The sequence below is a fragment of the Equus przewalskii genome, chromosome 20, assembly GCF_037783145.1.
Source record: "Equus przewalskii isolate Varuska chromosome 20, EquPr2, whole genome shotgun sequence".
NCBI lineage: Eukaryota > Metazoa > Chordata > Mammalia > Perissodactyla > Equidae > Equus > Equus przewalskii.
In genome coordinates, this window is record NC_091850.1 from 1,923,571 (window position 1) to 1,942,765 (window position 19,195).

Below are 19,195 nucleotides of genomic sequence, written 5' to 3' on the forward strand. Positions count from 1 at the left end.
CTTGTCTCGTTCCTGTTCTCAGGGGGATGGCGCTCAGTTTTTGCCCATTGAGAATGATGTTGGCTGTGGGTTTGTCATATACGGCCTTTATTATGTTGAGGTAGTTCCCTTCTATGCCCATTTTGTTCAGAGTTTCTTTCATAAATGGCTGTTGGATCTTGTCAAATGCTTTCTCTGCATCTGTTGAGATGATCATGTGGTTTTTATTCCTCAGTTTGTTGATGTGGTGTATCATGTTGATTGATTTGCGGATGTTGGACCATCCCTGTGTCCCTGGTATGAACCCCACTTGATCATGATGTATGATCCTTTTGATGAATTGCTGAATTCGGGTTGCCAAAATTTTGTTGAGAATTTTTGCATCTATGTTCCTCAGCGATACTGGCTTGTAGTTCTCCTTTTTTGTGTTGTCCTTGTCAGGTTTTGGTATCAGCGTGATGTTGGCCGCATAGAATGTGTTAGGAAGTGTTCCATCCTCCCTAATTTTTTGGAATAGCTTGAAAAGGATAGGTATTAAATCCTCTCTGAAAGTTTGGTAGAATTCCCCCAGGAAAGCCATCTGGTCCTGAGGTTTTATTCTTTGGGATGCTTTTGATTGCTGTTTCAATCTCTTTCCATGTGATTGGTCTGTTCAAATTGTCTGCTTCTTCTTGAGTGAGCTTTGGGAGATTGTGGGAGTCCAAGAATTTATCCATTTCCTCTAGGTTATCCCTTTTGCTGGAATATAGTTTTTCGTAGTATTCTCTTACAATCCGTTGTATTTCTGCGGAGTCTGTTGTTATTTCTCCTCTTTCACTTCTGATTTTGTTTATTTGAGCTTTTTCTCTTTTTTTCTTTGTAAGTCTGGCTAGGGGTTTGTCAATTTGATTTATCTTCTCAAAGAACCAGCTCTTTGTTTCATAGATCCTTTCTATTGCCTTTTTTGTTTCAATAGCATTTATTTCTGCTCTGATTTTTATTATTTCTCTCCTTCTGCTGACTTTTGGCTTTGTTCTTCTTTCTCTAATTCAGTTAGGTGTAGTTTAAGATTGCTGATTTGGGATTTTTCTTGTTTGTTAAGGTGTGCCTGTATTGCGAGGAATTTTCCTCTTAATACAGCTTTTGCTGCATCCCATATGAGGTGGTATGGCATGTTATCATTTTCATTTGTCTCCAGGTATTTTTTGATTTCTTCTTTAATTTCTTCAATGATCCACTGCTTGTTCAATAGCATATTGTTTAGTCTCCACATCCTTGTTCCTTTCTCAGCTTTTTTCTTGTAATTAATTTCTAGCTTTACAGCATTATGATCGGAGAAGATGCTTGTTATTATTTTAATTTTTTTAAATTTGTAGAGGCTTGCCTTGTTTCCCAACATATAGTTTATCCTTGAGAGTGTTCCATGCACGCTTGAGAAGAACATGTATTCTGCTGTTTTTGGATGGAGTGTTCTATATATGTCTATTAAGTCCAACTGTTTTAGCTTTTCATTTAGCTCCACTGTTTCTTTGTTGATTTTCTGTCTGGATGATCTGTCCATTGATGTGAGTGGGGTGTTGAGGTCCCCTACTATTATTGTGTTATTTTTGATATCTTCTTTTAGGTTTGTTAATAGTTGCTTTATGAACTTCGGTGCTCCTGTGTTGGGTGCATAGATATTTATAAGCATTATTTCTTCTTGATGAAGTGTCCCTTTGATCATTATATATTGGCCCTCTATGTCTCTCTTTACCTGCCTTATCTGGAAGTCTGTTTTGTCTGATATAAGTATTGCGACACCTGCTTTCTTTTGTTTGCTATTAGCTTGGAGTAGTGTCTTCCACCCCTTCACTCTGAGCCTGTGTTTGTCCTTGGAGCTGAGGTGTGTTTCCTGGAGGCAACAAATTGTTGGATCTTGTTCTTTAGTCCATTTTGCCACTCTGTGTCTTTTTATTGGATAGTTCAATCTGTTTGCATTGAGGGTGAGTATTGATGCATGTGGGCTTAATGCTGTCATTCTGTCGCTCGTTTTCCGGTTTTCCTGTGTTTCCTTTGTTTCTCGTCCTGTGTGTTTTTGCCTACCCATTGACTTCTGCAATTTCTTATGCTGGGTTTCTTAGATTTTTCCTTATTTATGTTTTGTGTCTCTGTTCTGTTTTTTAGTTTAGTGGCTACCCTGCAGTTTGTATTTAGAATCTCGTTATAACATAGTCCATTATCTGGTGGTCTCTTACTTCCTTAGCCTAGACTGTTTCAGTCCCTTTCCTCCTCCCCTCCTAAATTATTATTTTCATCTCTTATTCCAACTTGTGTTGTGAGTTTGTGGTTAGAGTGATAAGATTGTCTTTGCTTTGGCGATTTCCTTCCCTTTATTCTAATGCTATCGTTGAATATTTGCTATCGTATTCAGATTCTATCTATTTATCTCCCTACTCTGTGTTTTGTGACTCCTTTCTCCCTTTTTTTCTTTTTTCAGGTATGAGAGCCTTCTTGAGTAATTCTTGTAGTGGAGGTCGTGTGACTACGAAGTCCCTTAGCTTTGGTTTGTCTGGAAAAGATTTAATTTCTCCCTCATATCTGAAGGATATTTTTGCTGGATAGAGTATTCTTGGCTGAAGATTTTTATCCTTTAAAGTTTTGAATATGCCACTCCAATCTCTCCTAGTTTGTAAGGTTTCTGTTGAGAAATCCACTGAAAGTTTGATAGGGGTTCCTTTGTAGGTTATTTTCTTCTGCCTTGCTGCCCTGAGTATTCTTTCTTTGTCATTCATTTTTGACAATTTTACTACTATGTGCCTTGCAGTAGGTCTTTTTACATTGACAAATCTAGGAGATCTGAAAGTTTCCTCCACACACATTTCTCTCTCAATCCCTAGATTTGGGAAGTTCTCTTCTATTACTTCGTTCAGCACACTTTCTGCTCCATTTTCCTTTTCCATGCCCTCAGGAATTCCAATGATTCTTAAGTTGCATTTTCTCATTGAGTCAGCTATTTCTCTGAGATTTTCTTCAGTTTTTTTAATTCTTAGTTCTCTTTCTTCCTCTGTCTGGAGCCATTCAGCCTGTCTATCTTCAATTATGCTAATTTGCTCCTCTATGGTGTCTACATGTGCATTCAGGGAATCTGTATTCTGTTTTATCTGATCCATTGTATTTTTCATCTCTAGTATTTCTCATTGATTCTTCTTTATAATTTCAATCTCTTTTGTGAAGTAACTCCAGAACTCGTTGACTTGTTTTTCTATATTTCCCTTTACCTCATTGAATATTTTGAGGATAGGTATTTTGACCTCATCTTCACTTAGTTTACCCATTTCCAAGCCCTCAGGACCTATTTCTGTATTTTTACTGTTTTCCTTTTGTACTGGATCTTTTATAAATTACTGATTGGTAGAGGCGTGGTTTTTGTGCATGATGCTATTATTCGGCTGCAGTTACAGCCTGTCGCCACTAGATGGGGGTTGAGAGCCATGCGTTCTGAGCCCTCAGCCTTCAGCCAAGATGGCGGCGCCCAGCGCAGGTTGGAGGAGGAGGGGCACTTTCACTCACTCTGACCCATATTGAATCAGCTCTCACTTTCTGGTCTCCCGGGGCCCTGGCTTGCTGGGGTTCCCCCACGCGAAAGCTTTCCCCTGTTAGAGGGTTTCCCCTGCTCCAGAGATGGGAGTCCTGGACGATCCTGTGGATGCGCAGCCCCTCCCCGGCTCCTTCTGGCACCCGCAGCAGCGATCCCAGTCTCTACGGGTGGGAGTGAAGTTCTCTCCTACCCCATTCCAGCTCCTCCAAGGGCAGCTCCAGCCTCTCTGCCTTCCGTCCTTTGGCTGCTGTGGGTCTCTATTTCTGTTATTAGGATTTTTGTTTTTCGTTGGAAAGCAGTTGCTCTTTTTATTTGTAATTTGGAGGGGAGAGAGTCCTGGGTGAGCTCACGCTGCCATGTTGCTGACGTCACTGGAATGAGCCAAGTGTTTTGATCAAAATGAAGATTTTGATCAACATTAGAATTAAAAAAAACCAAAAACGAGCTGTTTGCACCCTGTGAAGTGTGTTAACTTAAAAAGCAAATTTGCCTGTTATTTTACCCTCAAAATGAGTTTTTTCAGAAATGGCCCAAAGAATTGCAATTCTGGCTGTGCATGCTGTGGCAAACCACAGGCAAATCCGGAAAGAAAGGAGGGGAGCTGCTTTTATAGAGAAAGAGGGGGGGTGGGGGAGGCTGTTCTAAAGGAAAGTCCACTGGGGGAAAGTGACAGTTCAGGGCAGCAACAGCTTCTCATAGGCTGAGCTGCGGTCTTTCTCATTGGCTGGGCTGTGGCGTTTCTCATTGGCTGAGCTGTGGGGTTTCTCATTGGCTGAGCTGCGGTCTTTCTCATTGGCTGGGCTGTGGCGTTTCTCATTGGCTGAGCTGTGGCGTTTCTCATTGGCTGAGCTGTGGGGTTTCTCATTGGCTGGGCTGTGGCATTTCTCATTGGCTGGACTGTGGGGTTTCTCACTGGCTGGGCTGTGGTGTTTCTCATTGGCTGAGCTGTGGGGTTTCTCATTGGCTGAGCTGTGGGGTTTCTCATTGGCTGGGCTGTGGCATTTCTCATTGGCTGGGCTGTTGCCGGGTGGGGAGAGAAGTCTTCCTTCAGTAGTAAAGTAGTTGTACTTCCTGTCTGAGGGTAAGTCCCTCTCTTCCTGTTTGGTGTAATTGACCTGTGTGAGGGGGCTGAGAGGCCTTAGGCGGCTGCAGTTTAGTTAAGGTTTCTTTTGTTAATTTCTGTGGTGCAAACAGAATGCAGCCTCCGTCTCTCCCCTGCTCTGAAATGAACTGCTCTCCATCCCCAAATCCCTCAGTTTTTCTGGTCTAGTGCTCCCAGGTTTTAGGAATTCTGTTCCAGTCCACATTGAATTTCAATTGCTCATCCTACTTAGAGCCACTTCCTTCCTCTCCCTCGGCCCTTTCTCAGGCCAGGAAACACAGGGTGGGCTGGGGTGGGACAGCTGGTTGTGCATTGTTTTCCTAAGTTACCTCCTCTCTGCCTCTCTGTGCTGCCTGACTCTTCTGAAGTTGGGGAGGGGCTGGTCCATGGTTCTGTAGGTGAGCGTGCAGAAGGAAAGGTCTTACTTGGTGAACACCAGTGTACCCAGTTGTTGGTGCCCGCTGGACACCATCCAAATGCAGATCCCCAGGGGGAGCCTGCTAGCAAACACAAACACAGGTTCATTTACCCAACTCACAGCAAAAGCCAATCACTGAAACGTCAGGCTTGAGTCAAGGAAAGAGGTTTATGATCGAAAAGCAGCCAGATGAAGAGATGGGAGTTAAAACTCAGATCCACTTCCTCAAAGGGAAAAAGGGAGGCGTTTTTATCTGGGGTTTTAGGTAGGGGTGGGGGAGCATGTGGCCTTGCCGGCTGGTGCCTTCAGCCTGTGTTTGGCCTTGAAGACTGAGTCTCTTTTTCTTTGACTGTCTGGACTTTTCTGTTTAGTTTTCATCCTCAGCCTGCATTTGGCCTTCTGAGGCTGAATCTCCTTTTTCTTGACCATCTGGACCTTGACTTCTTGGGAAAGAGAACTCAGACAGAAAGATCTGGTTAGTTTTAGCTGAGTATGCACAGCTGCAGTTAGCAAAGCTTATCTCAAATTTTTTCTCTAACCCAGAGATTTTAACTCATTCGTTCTCGGTTTCAAACCCTTTGGTGCCATGCAACTGGCCATGTCTCTCCCTCCCTCAGCATCTGTGTCCTCCAAATGCAGGAGACACAGGCCTGTTCCAATGCCCCATCCCTCCTCCCTGTAGGCACGGGCTCTCGGAGGCAGAGCTGAAGGACATCCTGTCCTTGGATGACGAGGTCCTGCAGGCCGTGTACTGGGACTGGACCCCACCCAGCAAGGAGCTGCTGCGTTTCCCACCCCTGCTCTGGGTGAGGCTTCGTCGAGATCTGGGTAACTGCTTGGCCAGGCGGCCAGTGGATGGCTTCACGCTCCTGGCCATCGCCCATAGGTGGGTCCAGTGTGACGGTGACACTGTCTGGGTGGCTGAGAAAGAGGACTCACTGACTCGGCTGCTCCTTGTTCCAGATCCTTCTTCGCTCCTCATCCCCAGGAAATCAAGTCCACTTAGCGTGGCATTCAAGGGTCTCTAGGCCACCAGCTCTAACACACTAACTCGTTTTTTAAGTTTAGGGTAAATTCACTTAACATAAAATTCATCATTTAAAGTGTACAATTCAGTGGTATTTAGTGCATTCACAGTGTTATGCAGCCGTCACCTCTAAATAGTTCCAAAACATTCCCGTCACCCCAAAAGTAAACCCCGTCCCCATGAGCAGTCCCTCCCCATGCCCCTGCCCCAGCCCCTGGCAACACTAATCTGCCTTCTGTCTCTGTGGATTTGCCCCCTGTAGACATTTCCTGTCAATGGGATCACGCACTGTGTGGCTTTTTGTGTCTGGATTCTCTCACTCAGCGTGAGGTTTTCAGCTTCATCCACGTAGCGCGTGCCAGGGCTTCATTCCTTTTTATGGCCGAGTGACAGTCCACTGTGTGGAGGGACCGCTCTGTTGGCCCCTTTGTCGGCTGATGGCCGTTTGGGCTGCCCCACCTTTTTGCCGGTGTGAACAGCGCTGTGAGCACGTGTACAAGCTTTTCTTTGAGCACGTGTTCTTCCATTCTCTGGGGGATAGACCCGGGAGAGGAATTGCTGGGTCACACAGTAACCAATTTTGTGTTTAACTTATTGAGGAGCCAAAGGCTCTTTTTTAAAATAAATTTATTTAAGGAAAAAAAGGAAAGGTGGGCCCATGTGGAGATAAACGTTCGGTAAGAAGTAGTACAGGCGTGACCTGTACTGACCCAGTGAACGTCCTGAAGCCGCTTTAGATGGACCCACATTTAGTGGCTTAGGAAGGCCAGTGGCCGCCTCTGAGCTCGCCAGGTGCCCCAGGCCCACGGGCCATGTTGCCTCTCTGCAGACAGCTGGCCGAGGTGGTCCAAGAGCGCTACCTGTCCGGGCCCGAGAGAGCCAGGAGACACGGAGTCTTGGCGGACTTCTTCTCGGGGGCCTGGAGTCAGGGCACCAAGAAACTCATCACCCTGCCGCTCGTGGGGAAACCCTTGAACCTGGACCGCAAGGTGAGGTGTCTGGACCCCCGCTGCCCGCTGCAGCCTCCACCCTGCTTTGTGGGCAAGACCAAGGCCGCCTGGCCAGGACCACCCAGCTGCTTCCTGCCCTGTTTCCACTCCAACACCTTCCCGATTGCCTTCTCCTCCCCTCCCTTCCCCAGAGGGTCAGAGGTCCCCCAGCCCCCAAGCATAATTTAGGGGGTGGGAGCAGACAAGGAATGTACACCTCGCCCCCCAACTTTCCCAAGGGGAAAACACAATCACCATGTTCGGAAGTGCATTCGAGCTGCCCCCAGCTCCTGGCGCCCGGGAGCTTCCTTTGCTGGGCTCCAACCCCTCCTGAGGCACATCAGCTTCCTCCCTGTTTGGGGGCATTTACCGTTTTTTCCTGTGCATTGCCTGGCTCAGTCCAGTTTCGAGTCACTGGTTTCCCAAATGCATCCCTCACTTTAAAAACAATGCTTCTTTTGTTTTCTAACTGGGAGAGTGGTGTGTGAGTGTCATGGAAACACAGAGGAAGAAACAGTAAAATAGAAACTGCCAGCAGTTCGCCCACGTGGGAAGCCCCGCTCCCTCACCCCCTGCCCCAGCACTCATCACGCATTTCCTCCCAGTCTTTCTTCTCCTGCGCCTGGAGCTCCAAGACGCAGCATCCTTAGTGTGCGTGTGCTCCTGCTCCTTCGCTCCCTTGTGTTTGCCTCTCAAACACCTCAAGGCTCAGCTCAAATGCCTCTTCCTTCAGGAAGCCTTCCAGGGTTTCCTCCCTTTTCAATTACGCATTTGTTCTTTTCTCCATGTTCCCTTCACTCTGAGGTAGAACTTACATGTTTTTTTAAAAACTTTTAGTTTTGAAATCATTTTAGATGTACAGAAGAGCTGCACATTGAGTGCAGAGTTCTCAGGGCATTTCCCTCGGTTTCCCCCGATGTCAGCGTCTTCCACAGTGTAGCACAATGGTTACAGCGGGAATACACTGCTGAGTCTTTAGTTGTAGTTCCATTCTTCTTTTTTCTCTGTCTCCCCTGCTGGACTGGGGAGGCTGGAGGCAGAGCCAGGCCTGATTCTTACTCAGTGCTGCCCTTTCACCTCCTCGGTGCCTCAAAGACCTCTCCTGTGTGCTCAGAGCGCCCGTGACCTCAGCCTCATGCTCTCCCTCCGGGACGTGGTCTTTTCCCCTTCCTGGTCTTCTAGCATCAGGACCTCCTGCCCCAGTCCCTCCTCCCCAGCAGTGCTTCTGAAAATGCAATCTGATCGTGCCTCTCCTCTAACACCTCCCCATGCCCTCTGCCTTCAGTCCAACTCCCCCAGCCTGATATTCAGTGCCTTCGTGATCCCTAGTCTCATTCCCACTGTGATCCCCCACTCTGCCTTGCAACTCAGTCCTCCCCAAACTCTTGTTCTGCTCTGTCCCACCTCTGGGCCTTTGCACATGCCATTCCCTTGCCTGGAATGCCATTGTTTCCTGACATTTTTTTTACCAGACAGACTCCTACTTATCCTCTGAGGCCCAGCCTCAAAGCCCCTTGGATTCCCTGAATCCTTAGTCCCTCCCTCTGCCCCAGCCCAGCCTGTGGAGGATGTGGGGCATCTCTGTCTGGAATTGTGTCCCCCGCCCCCCCGCCCAGCTCAGCTGGTGGCTGGCCTGGGTTTGTGGAGTGGGTGAAGGAGCTCGTGTCATAGCGGCCTGGCTGCCAGCCCCTTCCTCCTCTGCAGGCGGCCCCTCAGCCCCTGTGGTTCTCGGACACGATTGCGAACCTGCGGAAGCTGAAGGAGTTACCGCATCACCTGCTCCACGCAGGCCGCCTGGAGGAGCTGCAGCGGGAGGTGCTGGGTAAGGTCTGCCCCGCTCCTGGAGGGCGTCGAGCGGGCCCCCGACCCCCCGAGCTTGGCGAGGGCAAGAGAGGGATGTCGGGGTCCTGGGCACCTCTTGAGGCAGAGGTTCTCATCAGGGGCCCTTCTGCAAGTGCCCCCCACCCCAGGTGACACTTGGCAGTGTCTGGAGACACTTTGGTTGTCACAACCGGGGTGGGGGTGCTAGTGGCATCTGGGGTAGGTGATGGTGCAGGGGGTGGGAAGCCCAGCCTTAGAATGACAAAGGCCCCGTGTGTCTGTCTCAGTGTATTGTCTGTCCGTCCTCTCCATCTCTATTTATCCACTGTCTCTGTCTGTCTGTCTATCATCTTTCTATCATTTCTGTCTGTCTCTTTATCTACCATCTATATCTATCTATCATCCTTCTACCTATCTGTCCATCGATCGTCTATCTATCCATCTTTCCATCTATCATTTCGATTTCTCTCTGTCCACCATCTAAATCTATCTTTATATCTATTCAATCATCATCCATTTATCCATCCATCCATCTTTCTTTCTATCTATCCATCTATTTGTCTATCTACCATCTATATCTATCGATCCATATCATCTATCTACCCATTCACGCACCTTTCTGTCTGTCTGTCTCTGTCTATCCATCTATCTTTCTTTCTAAGACTTCTTTGTCATCTTTATATCTATGTATGCATGCGTCTATTTATGTACCCATCTGTCTATCCATCCATCTATCCATCCATCCATCTGTCCATCCATCTATTCATCCCTGTGATTCCCAACCGGCGGTGATTCTGCTCCCCAGGGGACACTGGCAATGTTTACCTTTCTGATTATCATGACTGGGGAGGATGCTACTGGCATTTAGTGGGGGGGGGACCCTGCTCAAGGCTGCAGTACACAGGACGGCGCCACCACAGAGGACGAGCGGGCCCCAGATGTCAGCAGAGCTGAGAGGGAGCACCGTGGGAGGAACGGAGTGGGGAACACTCTCTCCCGGGATGAACCGGAGGGAGGCGTGTGCTCCCCTCAGCCCCGCTTCTCCCCGCAGGCAGCATGAACTGGATCACCTGCAGAGCCGTCTCGGGGGGCATCGAGGCTCTGCTGGACGACTTTGACATGTGCGCCCCTCACCTGGACTGTCCCGAGCTGGGCCTGGTCCGGGAGGCCCTGCAGCTGTGCCGCCCGGCCCTGGAGCTCCGAGGCCTGGGTGAGTCAGGCCGGCCTGGCCGGGAGGGTCCACTCTGCACCGACTTCTAGAAGCCTCACTGAGCCACCAGCTGGGTTTTCATTAACACGCACACCTCTCCTGTCTACACCTATGGGGCTTCTCCTGCTCCAGCTTCTAGAATTTGAATGGACTCGGGAAAAGCTGCGGCGTGAAAACCACCGACAACTCAGCCCTTCGCCCCAGCCCAGCAGCCGTGTCTCGAAAGAGCCAGAGAGGAGATGTTTCAGGCAAAATTGAGGAAATGCTGCCGATACTTAATAAAACGAGGGAGAAGACCTCCCCACGGAGTTTTTATTGGTGGAATTCAGAATATAATGATAATGACTGAGCACAACTTCTTGGTGACTCAGGTTTGCCACTGAGGAGGGAGAGGGGAGTTCTTGTTATGAGGGGAAACATTCTGCTTCCCTGGGTTCAGCGTCGCTGTTTCCGTCACCCCCTCGATTCTGCACACTGACCTGGAGAGTCCACTCTTAGCTCTCGGGGCAAGTGGGCGGGCTGGGCTGGGCCCCTCTGCCCAAGAGCTTGAAGATGCTCTGCCCAGGGTGGCGTTTTGTTTGTTTGGTTTTGGCTTTTAAAATTACGGTAAAATACACATAACATAAATTCACCATCTTAGCCATTTTTAAGTGTACAGTTCAGTGGCGTTAAATACATTCATGTTGGTGCACAGCCATCATCACCATCCATCCCCAGAACTCTTTCCTCATCTCAAACTGAAACTCTGTCCCCTGAAACACCAACTCCCCATCCCCTCCCCAGCCCCTGGCGCCCTCCATTCTGCTTCCTGTCTCTGTGAATCCCACGACTCTAGGGACCTCATATAAATGGAATCATGCAGCACTTGTCCTTTTGTGACTGGCTTATTCCACTTAGCATAACGTCCTCAAGGTTCGTCCATGTTGTAGCATGTGTCAGAATTTCCTTCCTTTATAAGGCTGCATAATATTCCACCATATGTATACACCACCTTTTGTTTATCCGCCATCCATCAGTGGACACTTGGGCTGTTTCCACCTTTTGGCTGTTGTGAATAGTAGTGCTGTGAACATGGCTTTTCAAGAGTCTGCTTTCAGTTGTTTTGGGGACGTGCTCAGAAGTAGAATTGCTGGATCACATGCTGATTCTATGTTTAATTGTTTGCAGAACCACCAGACTGTTTTGCACAGCACTTGCACCATTTCACATTCCCACCAGCAGTGTCCAGGTGTTCCAATTTCTCCACATCCTCGCCAACACTTATTTTCTGATTTTTAAAAAAATGATAGCCATTCTAATGTGTGTGAGGTGGCCAGGATGGTTTTATCATACAATTCCCACCTGGTTTTGATTTGAAGGTTTTTATAAGGGTTTTATAAAGATGCTTAAGTCCCTATATCCCTTCCGTGCTGCCCTCGGAGCTCAGGCAAATGCCACTCCTAGGATAAGCCCATCTGGCCACCCCTGGCTGGACACCCGCTGGCTCCCCCAGCCTCTGCATTTTTCAGCACTGCACCCTGTTCCATCCATCTTAACTCTTATTATTTGCGCTGGTTTTCCTTTGCATCACCTAGGCAGCCACCAAACTCTGAGCTCCGTGAGGGTAGGGGCGTCATTCACTTGCTCCTTGCCAATTTCCACCCCTACCACATGGACCAGTCCTGGCCAAGAGCGCAGATTTTGAGCCCCACCATGTTGACTCAGATCTGAGCTCTGCCACTTACTGGTAGTGTGACCTTGCAAGTCCCTTACCCCTCCCCCACCCTGCCTGGCAGTCCTCAGCTCTCCCGTCTGCAAAATGGGGACCCTAGTTTGCTTCCCACCTAGGGCTGCCGGGAAGGGTTTGCCAGTCAGTTCATGCCTGTCCTCCTGGTCCATCCGAGGGTCCTGTTCCTGTCGCGCGGCAGCATCAGTGCTGTTGACGTGAACGGCCTTGGACGAGCCATGCTGAGCCTCAGCTTCCGTCATCTGCAAAATGCGGGATTGAGCTAAAGCGTGCCTGGAATCCCACCCCAGGGGGAGATGCTGGCGCTTTTCTTGTACTTTTGTGCTCGCCAGGAGTTGTAAACCTCGCAGGGAGTGAGTTCCCAGGAGAGCGGCCTTGGGCACGACCGCCCAGCTTAAGAGAAGGTTTAAAAGCTCAAATCATGGCGTGTTGTTTGCAGCATCTCTCGGTTGACACCCAGGGGCTCGCCCAGGGCGCGGAGGTGCAGGAGCGTCTGTCACCACCAGAGGGCGCAGCGGAGGCCCGTGCCCCCCGGGCCGCCCCGGCCGCTCAGCGCGCGGACCCCTCCGTCTGCCTCGGCTCCGGAGCCGGCGCGGTGCCGTCTCTGACTCTGTTTTCGTTTAAAAGGCTGATATTTTGTTCATCATCGGTTTGGGGAGCATTAGTTTTGATTTTTAAAAACATCTCGATGGTTGAGCTGAGTGGCGCCACCTTAAATTGTGCACCTTCGGTGAGTGGAGCGCTTGCCCCTGGTCCCGGCCCTGCCCCATTTCACCCACCCGCAGACCAAGGCACAGGGAATTGCAGCCATCGCTCCAGGCCCCACAGTTAGGACGCGCCAACAACAAGGGCAAAACTCACTGCCCTCCTTCAGCATCCCTGGTCTTCACTCAGCATTAGAATCAAAGTTTTCAGGGCAGATTCCTGCCTCTTTCTGGCTGTGTGACCTTGTGCAAGTTGCTAAACCTCTCTGTGCCTCAATTTTCCCCTTTATAGACTTGGAATAATAATGATGATACCTCTGTGTGGTAGGCATAAAAAACGGCCCCTCCCCCCAATATATATTCACTTCCTAAAACCTGGAACCTGTGACTATTACCTTATATGGCAAAAGGTGTAATTATGTCAAGGATCTTGAGATGCAGAGTTTATCCTGGATTATCTAGGTGGGCCCGAAATGCATCACCTGTCCTTATAAGAGGGAAGCAGAGGGAGATTTGAAACAGAAAAGGAGAAAACACAGAGACCCACAGATGAGAAGGCCTTGTGAAGATGGAGACAGAGACTGGAATGATACGGGCACAAGCCAAGGACGCCTGGGCCCCTGAAGCTGGAAGAGGCCAGGAAGCGTCCTTCCCTAAGCCTTTGGAAGGAGGCGGGCCCGTGACACCTGGATTTCGGACGTCCCACCTCCAGAGCAGTGAGAGAATGAAGTCCTGTTGTTTGAAGCCCCCCAGGTGGTTTTGTTACAGCTGCCACAGGACTCTTACACACTCAGTGACTGTGACGTGGGGGAAATGATCGCTATTTCTCCAACGGAACTTGTTGGGTGTCTGTGATGTTCCAGGCACTAGGAACACAGCAGTGAACAAGACAGATGTCGTCCCTGTTCTCAGGAAACTCCGGGTCTGGGCTGGTGGGGAGAGGCTGGGCCGTGGAGTAAACACAGACAGAAATGTCAGATTGCAACTGTGATAAGACCTGAGCTGGCGGGGTGTGGGGATTGGAGGGTTGGGCTGGAGAATGCTTTTAGAGGAAGTGACCTTTGAGCTAAGATGAGGATGAGGAGATGATTGGCATGAGAAAGCGGACGGGGGCGGGGGGAGGAAGCATTCCAGGCTGAGGGAACAGCATGGGCAAAGGCTTTGAAGCTGGAAACTGCCCAGTGCACTGGGAGTTGGGGTGAGTGTCTTGGGAATGCAGAGGAGGCAGGAGAGGACCGCAGGGGAGGTTTGACCCAGGCAGCAGTGTTCCCCTCTTAACTGGTGCTCCCTCTTTTGCAGAGAAAAGCATCCTGTATACAGAACTCCTGGCCAGACTCCATTTCTTTGCTGCCTCGCATCCCGTACTCGTGGGACAGCTGTGCCAACAGGCCCAGAGCTGGTTCCGGGCGTGCCCACACCCTGTGCTGGTGCCCCTCCGGGGATTCCTCCAGCCCCCAGGAGGACCCCTCCGGGCGACCCTCACTGGCTGTCACAAAGGTGGGTCTCCTCAGCGTAGTGAGCATCTTGCCAGGCCTCTGCCTGCCTGGGGGCAGCAGATGGCGAGTGGTTCGGGCTACTCTCTGGGGCTCCCCTCTGCCAGTCGGGAGGCCCCAAGGGTGTCATCAGGGCCTGCTGCTGCCGTCTCATACTGACTCGGCTCTCTCCGTCCCCCAGGGACTCTAGATTACTAGTGTAAATACTGCTAATGAGCCCAGAGCCAGGGGGTGCCGACTGCCTCTGGGGTCTCGTCTCTCAGAGGTCAGTGCCCATCTTGCAGACAGTTTCTGCAATTTACAGGCTCATGCGGGTCAGTCCGGAAGCCTGGCTGGCCCCTGCGAGGCTGATGGAACTTGCAGATTTCCCCTTGAACACCAGAATGGCAGAGGGACAAGAGGATTTAGTTCTCTCCATTCATTTGTCATCCATCTTTCCATTCATCCATCCTTCCTTCCCTTCTTCATCTATCTATCCTTCCATCCATCCATCTTTCCACCAGTCATGCATCTATGCATCCTTCCTCCCTCCCTTCCTTCCGTCTATCCATCTGTCTGTCCTTTCATCCATCCATCCATCCATCCATCCACCCTTCCTCCCTCTCTTCCTTCCTTCCATCCATCTATCCAACCATCCATCCATCTACCATTCCTTCCTCCCTCCCTGCCTTCCATCTATCTATCCATCTGTCTGTCTTTCTATCCATCCATTCTTCCATCAGTCATCTATCCATCCGTCCATCTATCCTTCCTTCCTTCTGTCCTTCCACCCATCAGTCCTCCATACTCCGTTAGTTATCCTTCTGTCCACTCCTCTGTTTACACCGTTTATCCTTCCATTTCCCTCATTTGGCCGTCTTCCATCCACTCACTTACCCCTCCACCCATCCGCGCACTCGGCCATTCATCAACTCGCCCACTGATCTACCAATTGATTCATCCATCTGCCCATCTGATGCCTATTCATTCACTCACCCACTCATCCAACCAGCCATCTATTTATCTGCTTATCCGCCAATCCACTTCCACTCAGCCATCCTCTTATCTGCCCACCCACAATCGCCTGCATTAATCATGAGGCCACTGAATACAATAAACTTGTGGTTCAAATGTCAGTTATTGTGACTCAGGCAGTTTCTGGGCCACATGCCATTGTAGGGAAAGCTACACTCCCAAGTCACAGTGCTTCCCCAACAGAAATTCTAAGAGACACTAAGTATAATGCATGGAAGAACCGCTTCAGGGACAGCCACTCAAATGCTGTGCTGAGAAGGATTCTGAGACTGAATCTGGCTTAATGGGAAAGGGTGTGTGTTGTTAGGATGCAGGTTCAGATGCTGTAATGCAGGCTGAAATAGCAGTGGTTTAAATAAAATGGAAGTTCATTTCTCTCTCATGTAACAGTCAAAGCATAAGCAGAGGTAGTATGGTGTGTCGACTTAAAAAGCAATTCACCAGTCAGTTTATCCTCAAAATGAGTTTATTCAGGGATAGCCCAAAGAATTGCAATTCAGGATGTGCATGCTGTGGTGAACCATAGACCATCTGGAGAACAACGGCGGGGAGCTCCTTTTATAGAGAAACTGGGAGAAAAGGGAGGGGCTGTTCTAAAGGAAAGTCCATTGGGGGAAAGAAGTTCAGGGTGGCAACGGCTTCTCATTGGCTGAGCTGTGGCATTTCTCATTGGCTGGGCTGTGGCGTTTCTCATTGGCTGGGCTGTGGCGTTTCTCATTGGCTGAGCTGTGGCATTTCTCATTGGCTGGGCTGTGGCGTTTCTCATTGGCTGGGCTGTGGCGTTTCTCATTGGCTGAGCTGTGGCATTTCTCATTGGCTGGGCTGTGGGGTTTCTCATTGGCTGAGCTGTGGGGTTTCTCATTGGCTGGGCTGTGGCATTTCTCATTGGCTGGGCTGTTGCCAGGTGGGGAGAGAAGTCTTCTTCAGTAGTCAAGTAGTTGTACTTCCTGTCTGAGGGTAAGTCCCTCTCTTCCTGTTTGGTGTAGCTGACAGTGTCTGAGAGGTGAGAGCGCCCCCTGTAGGCCTTCCCGGCTCCAGTTTAGCTGAGGTTTCTCTTATTTATTTCAGTGTCTCCAGGGTGTCAGGGACCTAGACTGTCAATCTTGTTGGTCTGCCATTCTCAATGTAAGGCTTCCATTTAATGGCCCAAGATTGCTACTTGAGCTCTCACTGGCATTCCAGCCAGTGGGAATGGGGAAGTGGATGCACGCCCCTTCCCTTTCAGCAGATGTAGAAGCAGAACTTATCACTTCTGCTCCTGTCTCATTGGCAAGAACTTGGCCACCTCCAACTGCAAGGGAGCCTAGGAAATATGGTCTTTGGGTGAACATGTACTCAACTAAAAGCCGTGGGCTCTGAGTTTTATTACTAAAGGAAGAATGATAGAATGGCTGTGGGGGGACAAATCACAGATAGTGCGGTGATTGATTAGTGATGTCTGCCATGGCATAGGCGGAGGAAGTTACAGTTCTGAGTCAAGTTTTTGTTTTTTGTTGTTTCTGGGGTAGGGAAATGTTTATATGTCAGACCCACTGTGCCAGCACTGGTCGTATTGAAGTTCAGAAAGCTTCAGTGTCTTCATTTTTAAAATGACAAGTTTGAGTTCACATTTCCAAGGTCAGACAGTGAGTGACAAAATAAAGCGGGGTGGGAGGGGAGAAAAGAAAAACAAATCCCATGTCCTCACTTCCTGTCCCAGTGAGGGACAAAGTCTTGGATTCTCAGACCTGGACTAGCTCTGATTTCAACACGTCCCGCACCATTTTATGTATGGGGAAACTGAGGCACAGAGCGTGAAAGGACTTACCGGAGGGCATTCACAAAGTCTGGTCTCCAGAAAGCTGGGCCAGTGTTTCCTCCAGTGTAACTCGGTGCCTCTCTCCTCAGCGATGTTCCAGTCAGGATCCACCCGGCAGACAGCCTTGGGCTGTGTTTGCCCAAACTTGATTGGCAAATATTTCTTCTTTGGGGCCTGAGCCTTTATTTTTCCATGTGGGTCAAACAGCAAGAGAAGTCAAAGACAGTCCTCCTGCCCAGAAAACATAATTCCATTTCCGAGTCTTATCCAGCTGGGGCAGGGTGTCTCAGCCATGCACCACTGACCCTTGGGGTGCCATCATCCTCAATTGGGGGGCCGTCCTGGGCGCTGTAGGGTGTTGAGCGGCATCCCTGGCCTCCACTCACCAGATGCCAGGAGCATCCTGGTGCCCAGTTGTGACAACCCAAAATGTCTCCAGACATTGCTCAGTGTCCCCTGGGGAGCAGAGTCGCCCCTGGGTGAGAACTGCTGAACTAGGGGAGACGCTGATGATCGAGATGTGGCTTAGTCCCTAAGAGCAACATAAAAACTGCAGCCCGAGTCTGAATCTGGGGTCTGACAGCATCTGCTTTGAAATCCTGGCTCTGCTAATTTCTAGGTGTGTGGCTCTGGACCAGGGACTCAATCTGTCTGTGCCTCAGTTTCCCTGTCTGTGAAGTGGGGTACCACTGGAGGACCCCAGGGCTGAGCACTCAGACATGGGAGCTGATGTTGTCGCTGTCATCTCTTTGTGGTTGCAGGCATCACCGCCTTGGCGTGGAGCCCGGAAGAGAAGCTGCTGGTGGTCGGCACCCAGGATGGCATCGTGGCTGTGTGGGACATGGAGGAACAGCAGGTGATCCACTTCCTACCTGGACACAGAGGTGAGGCTCAGGAAGTGGGCTGTATGGTCACCTTCTTCCTAATGTTCCACAGCAAACAGTCGGTCCCCAGGGCCCCTTCACCACTGATTCACGTCTCTGTATCGAAGTGACACATCAGTTAGCTCCAACCGTGTAAGACAACAGCCCCAAACATAGTGGCTTTGAACAATAGCTGTTTATTTAGCCCACCTCCCGTGGGTCAGCAGTTCAGGCTGGGCTCAGCCGGGCAGCTCTTCTGGTGGCAGCTGGGCTTGCTCACTCGTCCGTGGTCAGTCCACAGCACATCTGGGAGCCGGCTGGTCCAGGATGCTCTCAACTGAGACAACTCAACTCGCTCCACGTGGGCTCTCATCCTCCAGCAGGGTAGCCCGGCCGAGGCAGGGTCTCTTCATGACCAAAACCAGCTTTGGAACTGGCACCCGGTCATGTTCCATTGGCCAAAGGAAGTCCAAAAACAGCACAGATCAATCGGTCGGGAAGTAGGCGCCATCTCTTGATGGGAGGAACAAAGTCACATTGCGAAAGGTATAGATCAGGGAGGGTAAAGAATTGTATCATTTATGAAATTTGTCTACCCCAGTCCCTCAGAGCCTAAGTAAGGTGTTCATTTCTGCAAGTCCCACCCCAGCTATGGTTCATTAGTTCGATCAATAGTTGAGTGACTGCTGTGTACCAGGCCCTGTTCTAGATGTTGAAGAGAGACAGACCAGGGCCGAGACTTGGATGAGGTGAGTGAGGCACATGTCTGGGGTACAAAATTAAAGAAACTCAGTCATCAAGATAAATAATATTTCAGGGCCAGCCCGGTGGCGCAGCGGTTAAGTTCGCACGTTCTGCTTTGGTGGCCCGGGATTCGCCAGTTTGGATCCCGGCTGCAGACATGACACCGCTTGGCACCCAGGCTGTGGTAGGCGTCCCACATATAAGGTAGAGGAAGATGGGCACGAATGTTAGCTCAGGGCCAGTCTTCCTCAGCAAAAAGAGGAGGATTGGTGGCAGATGTTAGCTAAGGGTTAATCTTCCTCAAAAAAAAAAAAAGATAATATTTCAATGCAATGTTTTAAAAAGTCAAAACATCAATGCGAAAAATGCACGATGAACAAATATCCACCTGCCTTAAAGACAGGATGAAGACTCGCGCTGTGCCCAGCCATAAGCCAGAAGCAAAAGGGGAACTCGGTAATTCGGTGCTGCCTTAAGTTTTGCACCCGGGGCTAATGCCTCACTCACCTCCCCCTCGTCCCACCCCAGTGAGACTCATGGGTTTGGGAAGCGAGCCGGACAGAACCAGAGTCACAAATTGTGATAAGTGAAGGAGGAAAACGGTGTCATGAGCCACAGTGACCAGACTTCCGTGGCCGACCGAGGGCAGTTAGTGGAGGCCTTTCTCTGAGCAGGGACACTCAGCCCTGAGGCCGAGAGCGTGAAGGAAGAAGCTGGCAGAGGGCAGGCGGCTGGGAAGAGCATCCCGGAT

The 19,195-nt window shown here is 49.9% G+C and overlaps 1 protein-coding gene across 1 annotated transcript in view; it reads left to right on the forward strand.

Moving 5' to 3' along the window:
* Window positions 1-19,195, forward strand: part of NWD1 (NACHT and WD repeat domain containing 1) — an 80,034-nt gene that overhangs the window by 33,513 nt on the left and 27,326 nt on the right. Inside the window, exons 8-13 of the mRNA XM_070587336.1 lie at window positions 5,738-5,941; window positions 6,912-7,071; window positions 8,776-8,893; window positions 9,944-10,102; window positions 13,832-14,029; window positions 17,599-17,721. Of these exons, the coding sequence (XP_070443437.1) occupies window positions 5,738-5,941; window positions 6,912-7,071; window positions 8,776-8,893; window positions 9,944-10,102; window positions 13,832-14,029; window positions 17,599-17,721 (962 nt within the window). The remainder of the gene's footprint in view (window positions 1-5,737; window positions 5,942-6,911; window positions 7,072-8,775; window positions 8,894-9,943; window positions 10,103-13,831; window positions 14,030-17,598; window positions 17,722-19,195) is intronic.